The 21311-nt window shown below is 49.3% G+C and overlaps 1 protein-coding gene across 3 annotated transcripts in view; it reads left to right on the forward strand.

The window, feature by feature from the left end:
• The window catches only part of KATNAL1 (katanin catalytic subunit A1 like 1), an 83331-nt gene that overhangs the window by 13274 nt on the left and 48746 nt on the right, over window positions 1-21311 (forward strand). For all 3 annotated transcript variants that reach the window (XM_075592168.1, XM_075592165.1, XM_075592166.1), the window contains exons 3-4: window positions 5997-6157; window positions 15851-16016. In XM_075592168.1, the coding sequence (XP_075448283.1) occupies window positions 5997-6157; window positions 15851-16016 (327 nt within the window). The remainder of the gene's footprint in view (window positions 1-5996; window positions 6158-15850; window positions 16017-21311) is intronic.

Here is a 21311-nt window from a genome sequence, read left to right on the forward strand (position 1 = left end):
GGCATTAAAGTGCGCTAAACTTCTGGTACAGTTTTGGGATTATGTTTTCAGAGTGTGAGGCAGAAGTATTCTTGGTATCTCCTGTGTGCTCTTCCCATTTTCACTCTCTCTTCCTGTGCCTCCACCTTCTCTTTTTGCCTAGACCTTCAACTTGTTATCTTCTAATTTACCCTTTCTTGTCCAATCCTCCATTTTCCCCCACTTCCCTTTCCTTCCTCTTTCTTCCTATATTCCGCCCAACCCCTCCACTTCTGTCCCCCACCCTCCACCCCACACCTTTCTTCTCTCTGTGTAACACCTCTGTGCTACCTTTCCTGTTTGCTGCTGCTGCTTCTCTTGGCACGTGAGCCGCAGGGCTCAGGGTGGAAAGCTGCAGACCTGCTCTTCACACACTGCAGCCATTTCTGCCTTTTTGAAGTCTCAGATGAGATGGCTGCGGCCTGATGTAGAGAGCAGCTGGACCTCGCAAAGCTGTTTTAATCTAACATTGGTGGATGAGCATATTGAAGGCATCAGGCACCTGGGGATTTTCATACCTACTGTATCCTTGATTTATTTACAAGTTTAGATCCCTTCTCCCCTTTCTGTAAGTTTTCCAGTCCTGGATTTTGCTGAAACCTGCCCTTATGTGGCTTTTACAGCCATTTTGATCCTGCCAAATCTTTTCCTGGACTTCCTGTTCCAGGACTTTAAATAGCAGTCCGTGACTCCCAGACCCTGCCCGAGCATGGTATGCTATTCCATGTGTTCCTGGCCCCCTTAAATTCATGTTCCTGTTCATTCTCCTGTTGCCGAACCCAGCCTGTGACCCCGACCACCGCTCCTGTGCCGCCTGCCTTGACCCCAGCCTGTATCCTGACTTTGCATCTTTTCCACCTGCCTTGACCTCTGCCTGGATATTGACTACAACTGTTTTAACAGGACTCTGTCCCCTGGCTCTGGTCGATGATCATATACCCCTACAGTACCTCATCTCTGTAGGTCCGCTTCTTCCTATCGGAGACTAGCATCATTATATAATGCTCGGGCCAACCATGGACCCGCTCAGGTAGTGAGGGTGCTGTACCTCCGAGGCCAACTCCTGGAGATTCACTCCAACCACTTAGTTTATTTGGAATGGAAGATGGACATCATATCTGCTATGCTGCAGTCCCTCTGCGGTCAAGTCTGCACATGATGTCCTGCTTCTAAACCCCTTGGGGTACCCCTTTCTTTTTCTTGTGGACCCCAAGCTAACGTTACATTCCAGGAGCCAAAAGATTAATTTTCCACGGCTCCTGTTTCAAAGTCAAGTACACCTCTCGCTGTTTCCTCGACAGTAAGTGCTGTAAACCTTTCTGGTTCGAAAGCCCTAGATTTAAAGACGAGTTCCCCTTTCTTTGACTCCCCTGCAGTGTTTGATATATCTATGACTAACTCTAAGACTGCTGCTTCAAAGTCTAGTTCCCCTTTCTCTGACTCTCCTGCAGTATCTGTGTTAACCCTTGCTAGTTATAAAGCCCTAGATTGAAAAGCAGGATCCCCTTTCTCTGACACTCTTGTAGTGTTTAATAGATATATCAATGCCAAGACTCCTGCTTTAAAGTCTCCGATTCCCCATTAATGTCTGAGGTCCCTTTTACTGATTCTAAGGTTCCTGCTTTAAAGACAGGTTCACCTTTCACTGATGTCCCCACATGGTTAAATATACCTATTGCTGAATCCTCTAAGACAAGTTCCCCTACTGCTGGGTTCTCTGCAATGTTTGATAACACTATCCTTGATTCTAAGGCTCTTGCCTTAAGGTTCCCCACAGTATTTTGTATACCTATTCTTGATTCTCAGACTCCCACTTCAGAAACAAGCATATGTTTCTCAGATCCCTCTGCAGTGCCTGTTATAACCATTGACTCTGGGACTCCCATTTCAAAGACAAGTTTAAGTATCACTGATTTTTCTTCAGTGTCTGAGGTATCTATTACTGACTATAAGATTCCCACATCAAAGACTATTTTTACTCTCACTGATTTCCCTCCAGTATGTAACCATTGATGACTCTGGGACTTCCACTCCAAAGACAAGTTTATATCTCGCTGATTCTTCCGCAGTATTTGAGGTATCCATTACTGACTCAAAGACTCCCGCTTCAAAGTCAGCTTTATCGCACTGATTTCCAGCAGTACCTAATATAATCCTTACTCTCGCTTTTAAAGACCGATTTACTGCTCACTGATTCCCGTGCAGCGCCTGATGTAACCTTTGCTGGTTCTATGGTACCCACTTCAAAGACGCACGCACCCCTCTTGGATTTCCTTGCAGTGCCTGATGTTGCTGATTCCTATGCTCCCGCTGGCTGTGAAGACCAGCATACTTCCTTCTGATGCTTCCTCTGCTGATTCTATGACCCCCATTACAAAGATCAGTTCTCTGCACACTGATTCTCTTGCAGAGCCTGATGTATCTATGGCAGATTTCAAAACTCTCACGTCCAAGACAAGTTTACTGCTCAATGATTCCCTGGCATATGTATTGATGCATTCCGATACCCACCTGCCCAAGTGTGCTGGTCTCCTGCTGACGGCCAATCCAATGGCAGAGAACTACTTCGTCCCCTCAATTGTCACAGATCAGTTTCTATGTGTAACTGGACTGGACCTTGACAAGAGGATTGTATCTGTGCCTTTCATTGGGTCCCCGCAGTCTCTGTCCATTATGCTGTCTTCTGACCCGATTCAACCTATGGCAAAAAATTCTTATGAACTCTTAAATGCTGATCAGAGTAATATAATTACTCCACCAGAACTTTTGCCTTTTTATGATTCCGACCAAAAGTTTGTGCTTCTTGCTTCATACTCTGGGACTATTAGAGAAATTTGCATCCAACTTGCGGCCTTCGTACAGGCTTATACAGCCTGTGCCTGAGTCTCCAGTTTTGCTATCACTTTGCATGTCCAAGTATTCAGACTCTCATCATGAACTGGTATATATGTATACGCAAGTGGCTGAGCAGCAAGTTTTGGCCTTTGTGTTGACGTTACCGGAGTCTCCCTATGATGCATTCTGCATATTAAGACTTACAGTACCACTGCTTTCTGTCTTAGAGATGGTACTTGCTAAGAAACATTCTTGCCTCAAGTTTACTACCCGTCTGAGACGTTTCCACAATAATTCCAGGTCGCCAAGATCTCGGATCAAGCCAGGTTCTGATCACCCCGAGGTCTCTCCTGAAGGGGTGAATACTGATAGGGTTCCAGTCCTGGGTTTTGCTGTAAATTGCCCTTATGTGGCCGTTACAGCCATCTGTGGTCCTGACAAATCTCTTCCTGGACTTGGTAATTGGCTGCACCTATTCCACGGCTTGAAATAGCAGTCAGTGACTCTCAGCCCCTGCCCGAGCATGGTATGCTATCCTATCCCACGTGTTTCTGGCACCCTTGAGTTCTTTTCCCTGTTCTTACCCTGTTCCTGTGCATTCCCCTGTTGCTGACCCCAGCCTGTGAACCTGACCACCGCACCTGTGCCACCTGCCTTGCCCCAGTCTGTATCCTGACTTTGCATCTTTGCCGCCTGCCTTGATCTCTGCCTCGATCCCAACTACGACTTCTCTAACAGGACTATGTCCCCTGGCTCTAGCCGGGGATCGTATACCCTTACCTCATGTCTTTGTGTCCACTTCCTATCAGAGATGAGCATCGTTATATTTCCCCTACTTTGTTTAGGCGTGTATGTTCTGTGGTACTCTTTGCTGATTGGTACAAATGTTGCACCAGAACCTATTTAGTTATTCTTCTTTGTCTCATCTCTATTTTGTTATATCCTTCGGCTATGTGACCTCCAGAACTGACTTGTCACAGATCAATAAAGAGGCCAAACAACTTCCCTCTTTCTGCTGCCTTTCCCTTATCCATTACACAACCTGTTGCTTGTCCATTTTTCATTTCATATAACTCTCCCAATTCTTTTACCCTGGATTGGTTGATGGTATAGTATTGTACCACTGATCCTCTATTCGATTTTGGGGTATGTTGGAGGTTTTTTCGGTCCAAGGGCACAATTTTGCAAGTTTTGGCATCTAATTGTAATTTCCAAAATAAAATGAAAACAATGGGGGGTGCAAACATAGTGTAGAGTCTTTTATAATCATATGCAAAAAAAATTGACAAAGGTGTTTAAAAATGGTGCATTCACACAAAACAGTTAAAAGGTATAGTCACCTGGTAACTTGTACTCCAGTGTCTTTTCCTCCTCCTCCCCCTCCTCCGATAGTCAGTTGTTCCGTGTCCCAGCGCTCGTCACAGGTCCTACTGGATACCTGAATAGGGAGAAAGTCATCACAGCTCTACCTTAATATTCGTTAATATGTAAAGGGATGGCGGTGCATTGGGAATATAGGATATGTTTACAAAGTGATCAAGAAGTGATCACAGAAAAGATGCCCATTTAATTGCCTAATTGTCATGGTTTACAAGACACAGCAATATGCGTCAACCACTATGCATATGTAATGCAAACACCAGGGAGGGAGCTTACAAAATAATAACATTTTATTTAAACTCTTCTATACTATAATAAAACTATTTTTTAAAAAAAAACGTTTTTTAAAAAAAAAATAGTTTTATTATAGTATAGAAGAGTTTAAATAAAATTTTATTATTTTGTAAGTTCCCTCCCTGGTGTTTGCATTACATATGCCTACTGGATACCTTCCTGGTCTATGGGGATGTTATGGAGGTGCTCCCTTGCAGATCGCGAACCCCTGTTGGATAACAGCGGTTGCACCTCTGCTCCGTGGAAACCTCACTGCCCGACTGGCGTCTTCATTCCTGTGACAACCTCTCGGATGTGACGTCAACGACCCGGAAGTAATTGCTCTGATCTGAGCCGCTGCGGGGCAGATCACTGTGTGCTGGAACCTGACTGGAGGTCTGAGACTACTGGGAGTCGGCCAAAAAGGTTGTGCCTGCTGCTACCAATCCAACGAGTTTCTCCACATGCCTGTGGTTTCATCAGGATCGGAGCAAGTACTTCTGGGTCGTTGACGTTGCATCCGGGAGGTTGCCACCGGAATGAGGATGCCGGTTGGGCAGTGAGGATTCCACGGAGCAGAGGTGCGACCGCTGGTATCCAACAGGGGTTAGTGACCTGCAAGGGAGCACCTCCATAACATCCCCCTAGACAAGGAAGGTATCCAGTAGGACCTGTGATGAGCACTGGGACACGGAACAGCTGACTATTGACGGAGGAGCAAAAGACACTGGAGTACAAGTTACCAGGCGACTATACTGTACCTTTTTTTTAACTTTTTTGTGAGAGTGCACTATTTTTAACACTTTGTCATTTTTAAAAAATTTTTTTGCATATGATTATAAAAGAATCTACACTGTTTGCTCCCTCCTATTTTTTCATTCTATTTTGGAGGTTTCTTTTGAAGAGGAGTGGTATCCTGATATCTGGGGCAGCATCTGGTCAACACCTTCTACTTGTTTTAAAGACATTTAAGAGGATACTTGTAACAAACATTGTATCATAATTGTAACTCTTGCTTAGTGTGGATACACTGGTATCCATAAAGAAGGGTGTTACATTGAGCCATTTTTGTGTCTGCTACATACATCTGCATCTACAGGGGTGTATATATATCCATCTGTGATCATTTCATGCTACCATTTATATAGATGATTTTTCATTGCTTTTTTTATTGTTGGGTATTTTGTGTTTGTGTATTTTGGGATGTTTTCCACCAGAAGAATACTCTACACACACAGGATTATTTCTACTTTATATGCACAGGAGATTGGCCCATAAATACTCAGCAGACCTAAACCTAGCACACCACTACACAGACATAGGTGTGTGCTAATATACACATTTATTCTTTTTTTTAAATCTAATTGTAATTGCCATTTGTGGATTTTTTTCATATTTATTTGCGGTGTCCCCCCCCCAGACTTTTGTTGAGGAAAAGCTCAAACTAAAGTGTTTTTTTTTTATTTTTATTATTTTTGTCTATATTTCAGGTGCGTCAGGAGTTGGTGGAGGAGTATGAGCAAGTGAAAACTATTGTTAACACCTTGGAAGCCTTCAAAATCAATAAACCAGAGGATTTTCCTGTTGCTTTTCAAGATAAGCCTGTCCGAGATCCAGCTGTTTGGCCCCCACCTGTTCCAGCTGAGCACAGGTATATGCAAGAATGCAAACTTTTATGCATGACACTGGTTCACAATCACATTGCTTTATTTGACACAAATTGCAGTGCTTGGGATTACTGCAATTAAGGACCTAACTAGTGGAATGAAATTGCACTAGCACCCCTTTATAAACACTACAGAAAGTGCTCACTGGTATGCTGTAGGATGTGCTACTTACTGTAAGATGCCTTGTGTCAGGGCAAAGAGTTTTCATCTACGTAGACAAGGAAACTCATGATTTGAGCAGGCGAGGCAATGGAAGATTTTATTGAGTAGCAACATTTTGTATATCTGGCACTAAATAGAAACCTATTTGTTAGGTTAGAAACTTCACCTACAGGGCCGCCAACAGAAATCGTGGGGCCCAGGACAAACATTTTAAGCAGGTCTGCCTCCCCCCTTTCCCGGTGTCGGCGGTATTGTGAGCCGCCCCCCCCTTCCATTTCACACCTCATGAGCCCCCTCTCTTTTCTCCCCTCTTCCCATGTATTTCTCTTCCTTCCGTCTCACCCCCTCTCACTTTCCTGCCTTGCATGCATTTATCTCCCCTGCGTCTCACTCTTACTCCCTCTTTTCCTCACTCACCCCCTCTCTCCTCTCCCTCCGTCAATTACCCCACGGTCACTCATCCCCTCCCCCCTCACACAATTCCCCCCACAAGACATATACCAAAAAACTTACCACCCCCAATGCAAAAATCTTCCCACCCCCAAATACATACAAACAAATCCCCCACCCTCCCAAATGCATTTTAAAAACCCACCTACCAAATACATATAAAAAAAATACCCACACACCACACACCACACACCACATACACCCAAGCCCCCAATACATATAAAAAAAAAACATTTCCCCCCCAATACATATAAAAAAAAGTAGACGATAGGGATGGTCGGGACCGGTGGTGGCTGGTGGGGGGACTGAGGAGCCACCTGGCTGGGGAGGGCACTGGGGGGAAGGATCCTAGTAGGGCCTGGGACTGAGGGGTGGGGAAGGATGCCGGGCGTTAGACCTGGATAGGAGCGGCCGAGGGGATGCCGGTAGGGGCCTGGGGTCGGTGGGGGGCTGAGGAGCATGGCTGGGTGAGCGCAGGTGAAGGCCAGGGCCCCTACTGCAGGGGGAGCCAAAGGGATGACGGTGGGGAGGGGGCTGGGGACTGTGGGGGGGGGAGGGGCTGAAGAGTGTGGCTGGGGAGAGTGCGGGTGAAGGCCCGGGCCCCTACTGCAGGGGGAGCCGAGGGAATGACGGGGGGGGAGGGAAGGCTGGGGACTGTGGGAGGGGCTGTGGACAGTGGAAGAGGCTGAGGAGTGTGGCTGGGGACTCGGGGAGAGCGAGGGTTAAGGCCCGGCAACCCAGGCTCCTACTGCAGTGGGAGCAAAAATGGCGGCTATTATTTTTTTTTTTCAGACACTTTTTTTTTTTTTGACACGGGCAGCCAACCTTGGCAGACCCCCCTGTTGCCGACCCTGATCACCTAGTCTGTCCAGTTATCTTTCTGTAAAACCTCCGACCCTATTTGATACTTGGTTAGATCCAGTTGTTTTATTATTTAGCAAACCAAGGCCTGGATCCATAAAAGGGAGGGGGGGGGTAGGCTTTAACACAACTTAACTTCCATACATATCAATGGATGTAAAGGCGTCCTGAAGCTTGGCACCCTTTTGTGGATCTGGGTCTGACTGTTAGCAATACAAATATTGCCAATAAATCTCAAATTTATTCATGAAAAACATGTGTATGGGTTTAATTTTGGAGGCTTGAAGTGAACCTATCTGCCAAGTTGTATCCACATAGAAACTGTTTTTGTAAAGTTTTCAGTGTTAAGGACATTATATAGATACAGCTTGGCCCCGCTTTTCGGCAATCTGCCGATACGGCGGTACCGAGAAAAGGGCCGCCATGTCTGTGCATGCACAGAACGGGCCGGTCCCATGTCATGCATGCGCAGAATGAGGGGTTTTCCGAGGTTGCGCATGCGTAGATGGGCAAATTGCCGGCCTGCGCATGTGCGCGCTCACACACTGCAAATTGCCGGTTCTGCTTTCCGGCGATTTTCGCTTCGTGGCGTGCCCTTAGAAACCGCCGCATGCCCGGGGCCCTCCTGAAGATAGAGATATCTATCTCTCGAAGGATGGCTGCACATCCCTCTGTGATAGGCTGAATAACCGTCACACCCATGGACAGCCAGTGAGGTAGCACGCCCTATGTAATGGGACCTACAAATTGGCTGTGTCACATATGAAGTGCCTGTGAAGTTCAAATTGAAGGTGAAGAATACAAGAACTGAACTTTGCACTTCGGGCAATGATTTTCTTTCCTATTGTCTGACTTTGCTGCACTTACTGTATTATAATTTGCTGTACAGTGTTGTCTTTGTAAAGTTCCGAGTAGACTGTCTATGCCATATAAATAAAGATTTACATACACCCTTGTTTCCCTCCCCCCCTCTGTGATAGAATCAGAGACCCCTCACTCACCCAGGAAACACTGGGGGAGTGGATTTTAATAGTAGTGGGGACCGCAAGGAGAGGAGAAGACAGATGAGATGAGTAGGAGAGGAGGGAGTGTAGTGTGCACAGAGCAGTAAACACGGTAAGGCAGGGAGTGTAAAGAGGAGCAGGGCATGAAGGAGGAGAGGGAAAGGAGGAGAGGAAGAGACAGAGACGGCAAGGAGGAGGGAATCGAGAGCAGTGTACAAAGGAGGGGAGGAGAGACAGCTAGGTCAGTAGGAGGAGGAAACGGAGAGACAGCAATGAGATGAGGAACTGTAGTGTGCACCGAGAGGAGCAGACACAGTAAGGCAGAGAGTACAGGCATACCCCACATTAATGTACGCGATGGGACCAGAGCATGTATGTAAAGCGAAAATGTAATAAAATTAAGCACTACCTTTTCCCACTTATCGATGCATGTACTGTACTGCAATCGTCATACGTGCATAACTGATGGAAATAATGCATTTGTAACAGGCTCTATAGTCTCCCCGCTTGCGCACAGCTTCGGTACAGGCAGGGAGCCGGTATTGCTGTTCAGGATGTGCTGACAGGCGCATGCGTGAGCTGCTGTTTGCCTATTGAGCGACATGTACTTACTCGCGAGTGTACTTAAAGTGAGTGTACTTAAACCAGGGTATGCCTGTACAAGGATGAGCAGGGCATGATGGTGGGGGAAGAGGGGAAAAGCGACCGCAAGGCATTCTAGGGAAGGGTGAAAACAAAGAGTAATGTTTAATTTAATAACCTTTTCAGATCTCCTAGATCGGCATATGTTACACCGGGTACAGCTAGTGATAAATGATTTTAAGACATTCATTTATCCAGCAGTGCTAAAAAGCTTGTGGAAGAGCATTACTCTTAAAACAATTGTTCCTATGTTTATGGGATTTATTTTGCAATCTGTTTAACTTCAGTTCATTCATGATTCTGTTATACCATAAAATTTATATATTTTCCACATTGTATTACTAGTTTTCTTTACGTAATGGGTGATAGGTAAAGATGGATTATGCTATATTATAGGCTAAAGATGTAAAATTCCGGGCATTATTGAAATCCCTGCTCTGTGATTGGTTAAAATTCTGGACATTATTCATTAAGTAATGCCCGGAATTTTTTCAACTTGCCAATTCACCTTTCAGAGATACAGGGCGAGCGCGCTGAGAATTTGAAATAAAAAACCTGCCAAATTTAAAACTAACAGTTAATACCTCAGTAAATACTAGGAGAGCCTGGTCCAAGCTCCAGCTGCACCTCCGCTCCTGTCCTCTCCGCTCACACAGCAAGGCAGCACATGCGGACTCTCTCTCACAGCACATGCGGGCTCTCTCTCACAGCACATGCGGGCTCTCTCTCACAGCACATGCGGGCTCTCTCTCACAGCACATGCGGGCTCTCTCTCACAGCACATGCGGGCTCTCTCTCACAGCACATGCGGACTCTCTCTCACAGCACATGCGGACTCTCTCTCACAGCACATGCGGGCTCTCTCTCACAGCACATGCGGGCTCTCTCTCACAGCACATGCGGGCTCTCTCTCACAGCACATGCAGGCTCTCTCTCACAGCACATGCGGGCTCTCTCTCACAGCACATGCGGACTCTCTCTCACAGCACATGCGGACTCTCTCTCACAGCACATGCGGACTCTCTCTCACAGCACATGCGGACTCTCTCTCACAGCACATGCGGGCTCTCTCTCACAGCACATGCGGGCTCTCTCTCACAGCACATGCGGGCTCTCTCTCACAGCACATGCGGGCTCTCTCTCACAGCACATGCGGACTCCCTCTCACAGCAGATGCGGACTCTCTCTCACAGCACATGCGGGCTCTCTCTCACAGCACATGCGGACTCTCTCTCACAGCACATGCGGGCTCTCTCTCACAGCACATGCGGACTCTCTCTCACAGCACATGCGGACTCTCTCTCACAGCACATGCGGACTCTCTCTCACAGCACATGCGGACTCTCTCTCACAGCACATGCGGACTCTCTCACAGCACATGCGGACGGACTCTCTCTCACAGCACATGCGGGCTCTCTCACAGCACATGCGGGCTCTCTCACAGCACATGCGGGCTCTCTCACAGCACATGCGGGCTCTCTCACAGCACATGCGGGCTCTCTCACAGCACATGCGGGCTCTCTCACAGCACATGCGGGCTCTCTCACAGCACATGCGGGCTCTCTCACAGCACATGCGAGTTCTCTCTCACAGCACATGCGGACTCTCTCACAGCACATGCGGACTCACAGCACATGCGGACTCTCACAGCACATGCGGACTCTCTCACAGCACATGCGGACTCTCTCACAGCACATGCGGACTCTCTCACAGCACATGCGGACTCTCTCACAGCACATGCGGACTCTCTCACAGCACATGCGGACTCTCTCACAGCACATGCGGACTCTCTCACAGCACATGCGGACTCTCTCACAGCACATGCGGACTCTCTCTCACAACACATGCGGACTCTCTCTCACAACACACGCGGACTCTCTCTCACAGCACACGCGGGCTCTCTCTCACAGCACACGCGGGCTCTCTCTCACAGCACACGCGGGCTCTCTCTCACAGCACATGCGGACTCTCTCACAGCACATGCGGACTCTCTCACAGCACATGCGGACTCTCTCACAGCACATGCGGACTCTCTCACAGCACATGCGGACTCTCTCACAGCACATGCGGGCTCTCACAGCACATGCGGGCTCTCTCTCACAGCACATGCGGGCTCTCTCTCACAGCACATGCGGGCTCTCTCTCACAGCACATGCGGGCTCTCTCTCACAGCACATGCGGGCTCTCTCTCACAGCACATGCGGGCTCTCTCTCACAGCACATGCGGGCTCTCTCTCACAGCACATGCGGGCTCTCTCTCACAGCACATGCGGGCTCTCTCTCACAGCACATGCGGGCTCTCTCTCACAGCACATGCGGGCTCTCTCTCACAGCACATGCGGACTCTCTCTCACAGCACATGCGGACTCTCTCTCACAGCACATGCGGACTCTCTCTCACAGCACATGCGGACTCTCTCTCACAGCACATGCGGGCTCTCTCTCACAGCACATGCGGGCTCTCTCTCACAGCACATGCGGGCTCTCTCTCACAGCACATGCGGACTCTCTCTCACAGCACATGCGGACTCTCTCTCACAGCACATGCGGGCTCTCTCTCACAGCACATGCGGGCTCTCTCTCACAGCACATGCGGGCTCTCTCTCACAGCACATGCGGGCTCTCTCTCACAGCACATGCGGGCTCTCTCTCACAGCACATGCGGGCTCTCTCTCACAGCATATGCGGGCTCCCTCTCACTGCTACTAGTGCAGAAGCTGGCGGGTCTCAACAAGTATCTTTGTTACTTGCAACAAAGTGATATTTCTTCCACTGCTTGTATAGCTTTTGCTAAGGTAATTTGTATTTCTTTTTTATTTAGTTTGTAGTTACAATCACTGTCCCCCCCACTTCTCTTCCCTATCTCCCCTTCACCCACCTCCCTTCTTCTCCCCCTCACCTCAGACCTTCTCCCCCTTTTCCTACACAGGTGCATCAACGTAGTTCCGATTTTATATATCTATACAAAAGTGTCTACTATTATTTTATGACTAAAGCCTACATTTAGCCTATAATGGTAATAATCCCCTCAGAACAGGGCATTACTGGCTAATAATGCCCTGGCTGGGTTAAAGTCCCTCGGCTTCGCCTTCAACTCTTCCAGCCAGGGCATTATTGGCCAATAATGCCCTTTTTCTTCAGGGATTATTACTTAATTATAGACCAAAGTTGTTAAATTCTGGGCATTATTGAAATCCCTGCTCTCTGATTGGTTAAAATTCTGGTCGTTATCCATTCAGTAATGGCCTGCAATTTTTGCCACTCTGCCAAGTTTTTCAGCCAATCGGCTTTCAGTTCTCATCCACAAAGAGTGAGAGTAGCTCTGTCAGGGGAGGTGATTGGACATGAAGCTCCAAAAAGGCACTCCTCCCCCACCCTGCCTGCAGAGAGCTTCACACAATGAGGAGAAAGGTTTGTGTCTGTCTGCAGTGTGTTTTTGTGGGTGTTAATGGGGGCAAGCAGAGGGTTTTATTAGTGTGTTCTGTTGGTGTTTTTTTTGTGGCTATAGAGAGGGGAGCAGAGTCTGTTTTGTCAATGTGTGTCTGTATGTCTGCAGTGAGTGTGTTTACAGGGGGCTGCAGTGTGCTTGTGGGTGTAGAGGTGGTGCTGGTGTGTTTTTTGTGGGTGTAGAGGGTGGCAGCAGTTTAATTTGTGTGTGTCTGCAGTGGTTTTTGTGTGGGTAGAGGTAGGGTGACAATTCGTACTGGTTTTACCGGGACAGTCCCGTTTTTTTGTGTCCTGTCCCGGTTTTAAGTCGTCCCGGTTTTTGTCCCTGGTCCCGGTATTGCGGGGCAGCGGCGGTGAGAATGCAGCGCAGTAAGTATTTTATGCTGCCGGGGGGACTGAATTAAGGAGAATGCCGGGGGCGGGACTTAGAATGCCGCCGGGCAGCAGGGGATTGGATGGAGGATGCGGGGGCGGGGCTTTGAATACCGGGCCGCAGGGGATTGGCTTAAGGTAAGAGGATGCGGGGGCAGGACTTTGCCAAAAAAAGCAGTCGCTGGGGCGACCGTCTGTCTGCCCGCTCAGGGATGCAGGGGAGGGGGACGACACATGGGAGATGCAGGGGAGGGGGACGACACATGGGAGATGCAGGGGAGCGGGACGACACATGGGAGATGCAGGGGAGGGGGACGACACATGGGAGATGCAGGGGAGGGGGACGACACATGGGAGATGCAGGGGAGGGGGACGACACATGGGAGATGCAGGGGAGGGGGACGACACATGGGAGATGCAGGGGAGGGGGACGACACATGGGAGATGCGGGGGGTGGGTATATGGGGATGATGATGATTTTACCTGTGCGGCCCAATTTTTTTTAAATATGTATGGGGGGTGGGGGTCTTTAAAAATGTTTTGGGGCGGCGAGGGTCTTTTTAATATGTATTGGCGGGGCAGGTATTTTATTATGTATTGCGGGGTTTTTGGTATGTATTTTGTGGGGGGATTGTGTGAGCAGAGTGTGGTAATTGATGTAAGGTAGGGGCAAGTGAGAGGGGTAGTAAGACACAGGCGAGATAAATATATGCGAGGCAGGAGGGGGGGAAGTGAGTGAGATGGAGGGGAGATAAATACATGCGAGGCGGGAGGGGGGAGAGTGAGTGAGACGGAGGGGAGATAAATACATGCGAGGCGGGAGGGAGGGGAGAGTGAGTGAGACGGAGGGGAGATAAATACATGCGAGGCGGGAGGGGGGGAAGTGAGTGAGACGGAGGGGAGATAAATACATGCGAGGCGGGAGGGGGGGAAGTGAGTGAGATGGAGGGGAGATAAATACATGCGAGGCGGGAGGGGGGAGAGTGAGTGAGACGGAGGGGAGATAAATACATGCGAGGCGGGAGGGAGGGGAGAGTGAGTGAGACGGAGGGGAGATAAATACATGCGAGGCGGGAGGGGGGGAAGTGAGTGAGACGGAGGGGAGATAAATACATGCGAGGCGGGAGGGGGGGAAGTGAGTGAGACGGAAGGGAGATAAATACATGCGAGGCGGGAGGGGGGAGAGTGAGTGAGACAGAGGGGAGATAAATACATGCGAGGCGGGAGTGGGGGGAGAGTGAGTGAGACGGAGGGGAGAGAGAAATTCATGGGTACAGGGTGGGAAATGGAGGTGGCACATGAGGTGTGAAATTAACCTATGGCCGCGCTTATAGTGCGCGCGACAGATGATGTCACCCGTCGCCGCTAGCGAAAGTTGTAATTCGCTTTCCGGCGACGTCGCGGACGACCTGGTCTTTGATTGGTTTAGAGGCTGTTACATGTGGCGACAGCCTCTGAAAAATCAAATATAGCTGGCTTCAGAAATTTGTGCCGCCAGCGTCGCGCTTACTATAAGTGCACGCGATGGCGACAATACATTTGTTTTGCTGCGACGTCGCGTCGCCGGCACTATAAGCGCAGCCTAAGGCCGCGCTTATAGTGCTGACGTTGTGCTGTGGTCACTGGAAAAATCAAACTGAAGTGACTTCCAGCGATTTCCAAGTTGACATGACAACGGGATGCATTATGGTGACGAGGCATCACTTGATGCCACATTGTCATGGCAACATGTCACCGCCTGGCGTTGGTGTCTCGTTGTCATGGCAACGTGGGGCGTGACGTTCATTGTTTTATTAATAATTTTTTTAAGTGTCCCGGTTTTTCATTTTAAAAATCTGGTCACCCTAGGTAGAGGGGGCCTGCAGGTGTGTGTCTTTTTAGTGGGTGTAGGGGGTGGAGGAGGGCTGCAGATTCTGTGTGTGTGTGTGTGTGTCTGCAGTTTTGTGGATCTTAAGTGGGGATGCTGTTTGTGGGTGTAGAGGAGGGGGGTCTGCAGTGTGTGTGTGTTTGGGGGGAGGGGGGCTGCAGAGTGTGTTTGTGTATACAGAGGGGGGCTGTTTGTATGTACAATTTAATTTTAATAAACGTGCAGTAAAAGCATAAGACTGTAGACGCTAATGCTGAAAATCAATAGGGCTACAAAAGTGTCTATCTTTTTTTTTTTTAATGATTTTTTTTTTTTTTTTAAAGCCTATAATAGTAAAATCCCCTCAGAACAGGGAATTACTGGCCAATAATGCCATGGCTGGGTGAAAGTTCCTTGGCTTCGCCTCGGGCCTTCCAGCCAGGGCATTATTGTCCAGTAATGCCCTGTTCTAAGGGGATTATTACTTACTGTAAGTATTACTGGAATTGAAATCTTAGACTATGGCACTGGTACATTACACAGTATTGGCATGTATGTTTTCAAGTAATGTTATTTGCAGTAATGTTTGAAATACACTCATCTTATATAATGAAGTAGGAGACAAGTGCTGTTTCCTGTCTGACTATTGATGCACTACATTTCGGAAAGGGAAGTACATGGTTGAATCAAATGTTGTCTAATATACTATTATGATTTCAATACATATTTTAAGTCTTCATACTTGTGGACTTTAGTATTACAAAGCAGCAATACCTTCACTATCGCTGCCACTTTCAGTAGCCTAATGACACTCAGTCATAGGGTAAGCATTAGGCAAGCAAATGCGTCAGTATTTCAATATTTATTCATCCATATATTTTCTGTATTCATCAGGGCTCCTCCTCAGGTTAGACGTCCCAGCAGAGATGTAAAGCCTTTGAGGAAAGATTCTCCAGGGGTGCAACTTCATGGACCCGTGGGTAGAGCCCACCTTATTGCAAAAAATGAGAAGCCCTCTAACAGAGAGAGAGAGGCCAGAGCACGGGGTAAAGATGACAAGGTAAGAATGAAGTAAGCTTTCATAAACCTGAACAAAAATTACAATTTAAGTACTAGTATATTCTATTATGCAAAGCGATACACAAGTGTTGGTGATAATCTTCATTCTACATACAACCCTATTAAATACAACATTGAACTAGTTCAGGATTACAACTCTCAAAGCTCCTGTTGCCACTGTTACATGGACCGTTATCCTGTGTCAGTTTCTCTCCCATGGGAGGTCAGGAAGACTGTGATCTAGTTTCAGTTTTGCTTATTTAAGATATGCACAGGGCGACGTGTCATCAGGACAAGGCTTCACCTACCGAGTGGAGCAATGCAGATTATCTGCAATTTAATTTCTGTACTGCCAGAGGGCAATTCATTGCTGGCCCCTCTGGCAGCTAATACGTTTGTTCCTGTTCCTGCTGAGTTTCTCGAATTCCCCTATATCCACTCTGTTCTTGAAGTTTCTCAGTAAAAAAAAGCTGTGTGTGCTGTGCACGCGCATAGTAAGTGAAACTTCTTTGACTTTTGTCACAGAAATTGTATTTGTATTGGTGATGTTTTAATTAAAAATCAAAATACAATTTCAGTGACAAAACGCAAATAAATTTGACTTATAATGCGCGTGCTCGGCACACAACCCCTGTATTAGCTATTTGCACTAAGTGTGAATTCCTTGTGTGTGTGTGTGTGTGTGTGTGTGTCAGTCAGTGTGTGTGTGTGTTTCAGTCAGTGTGTATGTGTGTCAGTCAGTGTGTGTGTGTGTGTGTGTGTGTGTGTGTGGGTGAATGTGTGTCAGTCAGTGTGTGTATGTGTGTCAGTCAGTGTGTATATGGGAGTCAGTGTGTGTATGTGTGTCAGTCAGTGCGTGTATGTGTGTGTGTGTGTCAGTCAGGGTGGGTCAGTGTGTGTGTGTGTGTGGGGGGGGGATGTGTGTGTGTGGGGGGGGATGTGTGTGTGTGTGTGTGTGGGGGGGGTGTGTGTGTGTGGGGGTGGGTGGGTCAGTCAGTGTGCGGGGAGGTGTGGGTGGGTCAGTCAGTGTGCGGGGGGGTGTGGGTGGGTCAGTCAGTGTGTGCGGGGAGGTGTGGGTGGGTCAGTCAGTGTGCGGGGAGGTGTGGGTGGGTCAGTCAGTGTGCGGGGAGGTGTGGGTGGGTCAGTCAGTGTGCGGGGAGGTGTGGGTGGGTCAGTCAGTGTGCGGGGAGGTGTGGGTGGGTCGGTCAGTGTGCGGGGAGGTGTGGGTGGGTCAGTCAGTGTGCGGGGAGGTGTAGGTGAGGTGTGGGTGGGTCAGTCAGTGTGCGGGGGGGTGTGGGTGGGTCAGTCAGTGTGCCGGGGGGTGTGTGGGTGGGTCAGTCAGTGTGCGGGGGTGTGTGGGTGGGTCAGTCAGTGTGTGGGGGGAGTGTGGGTGGGTCAGTCAGTATGTAGGGGGGGGTGTGGGTGGGTCAGTCAGTGTGCGGGGGGGGTGTGGGTGGGTCAGTCAGTGCGTGGGGGGGGGTCAGTCAGTGTGTGTGGGGGTGTGTGGGTGGGTCAGTCAGTGTGGGGGGGGGTGGGTGGGTAAGTCAGTGTGGGGGGGGGTGTGGGAGGGTCAGTCAGTGTGGGGGGGGGGTGTGGGTGGGACAGACAGTGTGTGGGGGGGGTGTGGGGGGGTCAGTCAGTGTGTGGGGGGGTGTGGGGGGGTCAGTCAGTGTGTGGGGGGGGGTGTGGGTGGGTCAGTCAGTGTGTGGGGGGGTGTGGGTGGGTCAGTCAGTGTGTATTCAGTCAGTGTGCGGGGGGGGTGTGGGTGGGACAGACAGTGTGTGGGGGGGGTGTGGGGGGGTCAGTCAGGGTGTGGGGGGGTCAGTCAGTGTGTGGGGGGGGGTGTGGGTGGGTCAGTCAGTGTGTGGGGGGGTGTGGGTGGGTCAGTCAGTGTGTATTCAGTCAGTGTGCGGGGGGGGTGTGGGTGGGTCAGTCAGTGTGTGGGGGGGGTGTGGGTGGGTCAGTCAGTGTGTGGGGGGGGTGTGGGTGGGTCAGTCAGTGTGTGGGGGGGTGTGGGTGGGTCAGTCAGTGTGTGGGTGGGCCAGTCAGTGTGTGGGGGGGGGTGGGTCAGTCAGTGTGTGGGGGTGTGTGGGTGGGTCAGTCAGTGTGTGGGGGCGTGTGGGGGGTCAGTCAGTGTGTGGGGGGGTCAGTCAGTGTGTGGGGGGTCAGTCAGTGTGTGGGGGGGTGTGGGTGGATCAGTCAGTGTGTGGGTGGGTCAGTCAGTGTGTGGGGGGGGTGTGGGTGGGTCAGTCAGTGTGTGGGGGGTGTGTGGGTGGGTCAGTCAGTGTGTGGGGGGGGGTGGGTGTGTCAGTCAGTGTGTGGGGGGGTGTGGGTGGGTCAGTCAGTGTGTGGGGGTGTGTGGGTGGGTCAGTCAGTGTGTGGGGGCGTGTGGGGGGTCAGTCAGTGTGTGGAGGGGTGTGGGTGGGTCAGTCAGTCAGTGTGTGGGGGGGTCAGTCAGTGTGTGGGGGGGTCAGTCAGTGTGTGGGGGGGTCAGTGTGTGGGTGGGTCAGTCAGTGTGTGGGGGGGTCAGTGTGTGGGTGGGTCAGTCAGTGTGTGGGGGGTGTGGGTGGGTCAGTCAGTGTGTGGGGGGGTGTGGGTGGGTCAGTCAGTGTGTGGGGGGTGTGGGGGGGTCAGTCAGTGTGTGGGGGGGGGTGGGGGGGTCAGTCAGTGTGTGGGGGGGGTGGGTGGGTCAGTCAGTGTGTGGGGGGATGTGGGGGGGTCAGTCTGTGTGTGGGGGGGTCAGTCAGTGTGTATGTGTCCAGCTGCAGCCAGGGGCAAATTCTGAGCACACACACACACACACACACACACACACACACACACACACCCCCCGCACGCAATCTGCACACACACCCCTCGCGCGGGTACATGCGCCCGGCACGGGCATGAATGACCGAGGCCCTGTGCCGCGCGGGTTGCGCCCGGGTTTGCGCCGTGTGCCACCGCTTCCTGTGGGCGCAAGGGGCCCGCGAACGCCCGCGTCAGTGGAGGGCTGAATGGCGCCGCTGCCAATGGGCGTGAGGAGCGTGTGGGTGGAACGACGCCGCTTCTGCGCATGTGTGGCGTCCGTCAGCGGCGCCATCACAACTGCGCATGCGTGGCATGGCAGCTGTCGTGGAACAGTTGGGCCGTTAGGAGCGGCGGGGCCTGACATACACTGGCGACACACTTTATTCGAGCTTGGCTAGTCCCACGAATTCGGGTATACCCGGGTGTATTGAGGTTTGTGACTGTTTTCTGCCCGAGTGCATTGAGTTATTTTCCAAGCAGGGATTGAAGCATTTTATTCCCGCTGGCTGCAATACTGCACAGTATATATATATATACTGCATTACAATTCATGAATTTATGCCATCTGGTAGACACGCGAAGCATTGCAGCCTATTAAATCCTAATCATTATCATTTAACAGATCAGCCGCCCATCAGCCAGGCATGAACCCAGGCTGGGAAGGCAAATGCAACGGGGCTTGTCAGAGGTGAGGAGCGGCGCATTCCAGGTATCTGCCAGGTACATACCGGGTATTTGCTCGAATAAAGTGTGTCGGTGCAGTAGGCTATCGCCGCCGCATATGTCAGCAGCCGGGTGTGTGGGGGTGTGTGTGTGGGGGGGTGCGGCGGCGATTAGGAGCGGCGGCGGCAATGTGACAGGGGACGTGTGAGCGGAGCGGCGTCCATTACGTGACGTCACTTCCGTTTCACATTTCGCCCCCATCTATCCAGTTTTGCTCTATCAGGATTAGGTGCCACGAAAGATGTTTCACTTCAAAAGGAAATGATGCAGAGGGAACTCCAGTCTAAGTGTTGCCAAACAGTATTTCTCCCCCCCCCCAACCCCCCCATCCCATGATTAGGGCCTTGCTAGGGACCACAACGTACTACGAATATTACAATAATTTCTCTTAGACTTTAATACCTGGAGGTAGCACAAAAGTAAAAAAAAAAACAACGAAGTGGCTATTGAGGTAAAATTATTATAACATATCAATATTTTGTGCATAACCACGCATTTTATTTATTGTTTTTATCTATCTCTGTCATGCGATTTCAAATGGCTCTATGCCTGTATTGCAAAGGTATTCGGGTGATGCAGTATTTTGTAGGCTCTCATTTTCTTTCCCACTCATCAAAAAAACGATTTCTATTATCAAGCATTGAATTCATACTCCATCATTAATAATGTTTTTATTAGAACATTTTTTTTTAAATAGAAATGCGGAACAGCCATGGGGCCAAGGTTTGCCCCTAGCTATGCTAATCTCTTCATGGGATTATGGGAAGATCTAAGCATTTGGAATAATGTCTGGCTGTGGTTGGACCTGGTCTACTATGGCCATTTTATAGATGACATCTTAATTATATAGGAAGGGTGATGATTGTGAATTGGAAGTAATTTTCTCCCTTTTCAACCAAAATCATTTGGTACTTGCATCCACCTATTCCATTTATTCAGGCTCCAATATATTTTTGGATCTTTTACTTTAAGTTAATGAGAACTGTAATATTAAAAAATATGTTTATTTAAAGTCGGTATCCCTGAACAGTTCTCTCCATACAGGGAGCAACCATCATAAAAATTGGCTTGATAACATACCATTGAGAAAGTTGAATCGCTTTTAGACTAAATTGTTCTATAAATGCTGCTTTGCTTGAGGAGATTGGGGTGTTATTGACAGTGAAGGAGACTTTTGGCATAGTGGTGGCAGAAGAAGGGGAAAAGAATATTCTGTTTTGGACCTGTTTTGTGGTGGACCATGGAGGAGCAGATTGCAGAGAGACAGTTGGTGACACAGGACAGGAGAGGGGGGAAGAGGCTGGGGGAGCAGAGCTAGATTTGGGTGTCGTCAACATAAAGATAATGAAAGCCAAAAGATTGTATTATTTCACAGAGAAGAGGTGTAGAGTGAGAAGAGCATTGGGTGAAGGATAGAGCCTTGTGGGAGTCCAATAGAAAATTGGAGTGAAGAGGAGGAGACCCAGAGATGGAAACACTGAAGGAGGAGATGAATGGGTAGGATGTGAGCCAGGAGAAGGCTGCGTCACAGAGACCAATGGAGTGGAGAATATTTAGGAGAAGGGGGTGATCAACAACAGTGTCGAAGGCAGCCGAGAAATACAGGAGAATTAGCATTGAGAAATTACACTTGGATTTAGCTGCAAGTACTGTCGCGGCAGCCACTGTAGGTCATTGGTCACTTTTATTAGTGCTGTCTCGGTGGAGTGTAGAGGATGGAAACCAGATTATTGGAGGAGAGAAAGCGAATTTTTATACAAGTCGCTCAAGTAGCTTGGAGGCA

This window comes from Ascaphus truei, chromosome 3 (assembly GCF_040206685.1).
Source record: "Ascaphus truei isolate aAscTru1 chromosome 3, aAscTru1.hap1, whole genome shotgun sequence".
NCBI classification, from domain to species: Eukaryota; Metazoa; Chordata; class Amphibia; order Anura; family Ascaphidae; genus Ascaphus; species Ascaphus truei.